We start from the raw sequence: 5,245 nt of genomic DNA on the forward strand, positions 1-5,245 counted from the left end.
CTGTCTTTGCTCGCAGATGTATGTTGAGGCAGCGGTGTCTGTGGGTGCAGGCAAGCGGGGGGACAGCGTCCAGCTGCCCGGCTGAACCCGGGGGGCAGGTCGGGGGAGGTGGGGGTCCGCTAAGGCGGAGAGAAATAGGAGCCAGGCGGGCGTTTTGTGGCTTTTACTCTATATATGAAAGAAGACAAAAACATACAAAGTATATATACAACTAAAATTCAACAATATATACAGAAAGGTTGCTCGGGGGAAAGGTCCCTCTCGCTCAGTGGGTGAAGCTGCCGTCAGGCAGCCCCAAACCTTCCTTCCCCAGACGGCGGCGGCGGGTGTTGCCGCCGATCCCTCGCTCTGTCTTTCCTGCTCGTCTCCGGGAGTCTGTCCGGCTGTGTGCGGGTGTGTGCGGGTGCGGGAGAGGGGGCTCTTCGCGGGAGAGACGGTGGTTTCTTCTGAGCCGCAGCCCATTGCATTTTGAGAAAGCATGCAGGTTTTGCTTCGTGGTAATGTTCTAATCTTACAGTATATTTTCATTTTTCAACCAGTTCTCCTTTTTTTTCCCCTCTTCTTTTTTTTTTTTTTTTTTTTTTTTTTAAAATCCCTTCTTCTCCCTTTAAATTTTTTTTTACCCAGTCCGGATTTGGTGAATAAAAATGAAGGAGCTTTGACTAGTCTCTCTTTCATCATGTAATGTCTTTAGCTCATTAAACAAGTAAAAACGGCTGCCATGGTAGATTCAGGTTCTTCTTGTGGGCAAAGTCTGTAAAAAGTTTGTTTTGACGTATACTCCACAGAGAAAGAGGCTGGTGCCTTGGAGTCCAAAGGAAAATATCCTAAAGAGAAGTGTCTTCTGTGCGCCAGAATGAAAATTGTGTCTTTCTGTTCGAGATCAATCGCTGAGGTTACTTAAAAAAAAAAAAAATAAAATAAAATAAAGCCACTCTGTCTCTTTGCCGCATCTACAAGTTCACACAGAGCCTGTTAGCTGGCACGGCTTGGCAAAGCAGGGGAACTTCTTGCCATGTCGAGACGAGGCGTTCTTGGGAGATTATTTCTCTTGGACAATTCACATCATTTGTGGTCTCTGCATTGTGTCTTGATGTGGAGAAGAATACCAGTGAGAATAGCCAGGCATGTAGCTGTTGGGAGGCATATTGACTCCCTTGGCAGAAGCTGAAACGTCCCAGACCGGAGGCAGAGCCGGAGAGCGGGGGGAGAGGGCGGCGGAGCCGGGCAGAGGGTCGCTCTCGTGGGGGTTGCTGCCCTGCTTCAGCAGCTTCTTGAATTTGGAGCGCTTGTTCTGAAACCAGATCTTCACCTGTAAAGCAAAAGGCGGCAGATATTAGGCTGCCGTCAGCACCCCGGGCACGGCAGGGGAGACCCCGGGGGCCGTGGGTTTGTTGGAGAGAAGGTCTTGAGAGCCCACGCCAGTCGGGTGTGGGGATGGGGAGAGGGGAAGGAGGGGTAGCCACTGCTGCTCTGGGGCTCTGGATGCAGCTGGAGAGAACAGGAGAGAGGCAGAGCGGAGCTGGAAAGCGGGAGGGATGCGGGTTTTAACCTGGAACGCTATTTTGCCTGGGCAGGCCAGATTGGCCGAGCTGAAGCAGGGTACGTGCTCTGAGCTCTCCCGCTTTAACGCCTCATTCAGAATTTTGGAGGTCATTTGATCATTTGGGCAAACTGTTGTCAAACACGGGCAATCATATGATTTTGTGCCAGGAGACAGGAGCCAATAGACAAAGGGCATCTTACAAAGAAATCGCGCATCCGAAAACATGCACGACCAAGCGGTCCTTGCTGATGTGATGGGGGAGGAGGCACAATGGAACCAGGATTGTGGTTTTATTTTAGAAGTTGCTTTTAAAGAAAGGAAAATTCTCTTTCCTCGGCGAGTAATTGGCTATCAAGATTGCTTTGGGTCTCATCCTGCTCCTAATCCAGCAGAACTCCCGAGGAGGGAGCCTGCACTCGATGAGGTGTGCAAGGATTGGGCCCGCTCTGGCAGATCAGAATTATTATAGAGATTATAGATACGAAAGACATATCTACAGGCGTGTTTCTTAAAATCAAGCAAACAAAGAAAACAACTCCCACATGTGTATTTGACCTCGCAAACTTTGCAGACGTAATGTTAGGGCATAAGCAGGGGTGCTTGGCTAGCTGCGTGCTCGGGATCGGGCCCCTAAGCTATGCGTGCGAGAGAGAAAGCGAGACAGCAAAGGAGAGACAGAGCGTGCACGCTAAGGATACTAAAATCCCATTTGTAAAACCATCAGGTCTTATTGCCATGATTAATGTTTGCCGAGTATTTAAAAATCTCTGGCTGGAAGCGACTGCTATCAATGACAATGATAAAATCCTGAAGTTATTTGCTAAGCTCATAAATTCACATGATTACATTTTACCCGAATTGATCCCATCTATCCGTGCACTTCTCCGCAAACCCCAGCCTGGGAAGCCTGTAATGCCTCATGTGTCTTTCAAGCTTAAATTAGCAGAATGGCACAGCTACTCCAACCACACTTAACTATGGCTTAACCTGCTATAATTTTGTACACGGCTGTCTTTGATCTTCAGATCTATTATCACCTTTCGTACATTTTGCCCAAGGGTAACCACTGCATTTGCGTTAGTCATCCAGGGTGAATTAACTATTGATTTTACAGGTATTTCCTAACGTGTTCCTGCTTCCTCTCTACCTATAGGTTGCTACGAGGCAGCTTTGGTTTGCTTTTAGCTCTACCTCAGGCCCAGCGGTTCCTTGCCTTTGTTTTGTTCTCCTTTTCACAGCTGGGCAATTGCGTCTCGGTGCTGGAATTATCCGAAAATACAGGCGACTTTTAAAACGTTACGTGTGGCACCAAAAGGGAGCGTTTGCTCGCCAGCCGGCTGAGGGAAGGGCGCGCTCAGCTCCTTCTGCCGTAGACCGGTCTCTCTGTCGCGGCTTAGATAAGTCCTATCACATACAGGCGGGGGACCGTGTGCGTTACCTTTTCTACCGTTCCCGTACAGAGGCCAAAACGTCTCGGGAGCATCGTGCTTTGCTTGGCCTTTATTGCTCGCGCAGGATTGCGGTGATTTGGGATTCCCAGTAATTACCTGTGTCTGGGTAAGTCCTAATGAAGCTGCCAGTTCAGCTCTCTCTGGAAGTGCCAGGTACTGAGTCTGCTGAAAGCGATGATTTAAAGCCTGGAGCTGTAGGCTAGAGTAAATGGTTCGAGGCTTCCGAATCTTTTTCCCTTTTCCATTGAATCTGATTTCACCGTTTTCAATCACTGTGGTTTTTTGCTGATCTGCAAGCAAAACACCACAGCTGAAACATCACCCTCCTTAGCTATTTAGCGCCGGCGTTTTGGCTGCCACGGCTCCGAAAAACCCAGCAGCCTTCCCCGAAGCCGGTTCAACACCACCGCGTACACACAGGCTCCGGCTCCTCGGAGGCACGGCGCGACGCACGCTCCTGCTTGCGAGCTACCGGGAGGAAAAACAACTGTCCGGGCACAGTGGGCACGCTGCCTTTCCCCCGGGGGGGCAAAAAAAAAAAAAAAATAAAAAAAAAAAATTAAAATAAAGTGCAGCACTGGCTTCGTGAAGGGATGCCTGGTTCCAGGGCCATCCAGGTTTTACCCAGCTAATTGACTTCGCGTCGCCGGTTTGGTGGTCAGTGAATCACCAGTCCGAGACTTTTAACAATGCTTTTCTCCCCCCGCCCCCCCCGCCGTGCCCCTCCGGATGAATACGTACAAATGAGCGGCTCCCTGCAAAAAAATACATAAATCAGACGGCCCCCGAGCGGAATGCGACCCGCTCGCCTGGAAACTTTCACTCCTCAGGTGTTAGCAGGAATTTTGCCTGAAGCCGGTCCCGCCGTAACAAAGGAGCGCCGAGCGCAGCCCCCTGCCCGCCGGCCGAGCGGGGAGGCGCCGGTGCCCAGCGCCGCGGCAGCTCCGGCAGCCGCCGCCGGCGGGGGGGAAGGGAGCGCGGCGGCCCCGCCGCCGGGTACCGGAGCTGTAGGCCCGCGGAGGGGCCGCGGGGAGCGGGCACCCCCCCCTTCTCGCCCCGCGCACCCCGGGGCCGGCAGGAGCGGGGGGCGCGGCGGGGGTCGCTATGCAGATGCCCGGGGGTGGCCGGGGAGAGGCCCGGGGACGGAGGGCGGGAGGGAGCGGGGGGGAGAAGCTGGCAGCGGGTCGGGGAAGCGGTGCCGGCTCACCTGCATCGTCCGCCCGCGTCTGGCTGGCCGCGCTGCTGTTGTGGTAGGACTGGAGGTAAGGGCTGTGCTGCGAGTGGCTCACGTAGGGGTAGGCGGCCAGCGAGCGGTGGTTGTAGGAGCCGGCGCTGCCGGAGTAGGGCGAGCTGTGGTGGTGGTGCTGGTGGTGCGGGTGCGAGCCGGCGGCGGAGTGCAGGCAGTGCAGCGGGTAGTGGGCGCCGGCCATGGCCGGCGAGCTCTGCTGGGAGTGGGGCGGCGGCGGCGGCTGCGGCGGCGGCGGCTGCTGCTGCCCGAACTCCATGAAGGCGGATTTGGAGGAGTCTTGCGCGTCCAGCCCGTCAGCCATCGTAGTCATGGTCATCATCAAAGTTTGGGAGGGAGAGCGCGGCGCTCCCCGGCTCGCCCCCCGCGCTCTGCCTCCTCTCTGCCCAGCCACCGCCGCTCCCCTTACCCGCCGCGGCACCGCTGGAGAGGCGGCGGTGATTTAATTTAATTTCTTTTCTTTTTCCTCCCCCCCCCTTTTTTTTTTCTTTTCCGCCTTTTTTTTTTTCCTCCCCCCCCCCTCCTCTCCAAGGAGCCGTTGTGCGAGGGGCCTCGTTCACTGAGGGAGGGGAGGAAGGGGAGGGCGGTGTGTGGAGGGGGAGGGCGGGCTACTCCCGGCGCTTTTTTGCGCCGCTCTTTTCCTTCATCCCCCCGGCGCGTGGGGTGGGTGGTTTTTTTTTGGGGGGGGGGGGGGGTAGGGGAGGGAGGCCGGGCGTTGGGGGGGGGGGGGCTTAAGGTGGGAGCCGGGAAAGTTGGGGCTCCGGCGCTTCGACTTGAAGGGCAGGGACGCGCACAAGTCGAATGGTTCGTCTCCGGAGGGCAGCGCCTCCCTCATTGGTCACTCAACCCCCTGACGTCACCGCCCCGCCGCGCCGGCAGCGCGCGCGCTGCCCGCCTTCCCCCCCCCTCCCCCCCCAAATCACGCACCGCGCGCGGGTGGGGAAAAGGGGCGCGCCTGCCCCCACCCCCCCTCACCCCCCCCAAAATCACGCATCCCCCCGC

At 55.7% G+C, this 5,245-nt stretch overlaps 1 protein-coding gene across 1 annotated transcript; it reads right to left on the reverse strand.

Moving 5' to 3' along the window:
* Positions 1-1,060: 1,060 nt before the first annotated feature.
* On the reverse strand, positions 1,061-4,565 carry DLX6 (distal-less homeobox 6; the record flags this gene model as incomplete). The annotated part of the gene is made up of 3 exons (XM_082313575.1): positions 1,061-1,312; positions 3,094-3,287; positions 4,205-4,565. The coding sequence occupies 3 exons, from the start codon at positions 4,563-4,565 to the stop codon at positions 1,061-1,063; spliced, it is 807 nt and encodes a 268-aa protein (XP_082169701.1).
* Positions 4,566-5,245: the final 680 nt, after the last annotated feature.

Source organism: Platalea leucorodia (assembly GCF_965183815.1).
Source record: "Platalea leucorodia genome assembly, chromosome: 1".
NCBI lineage: Eukaryota > Metazoa > Chordata > Aves > Pelecaniformes > Threskiornithidae > Platalea > Platalea leucorodia.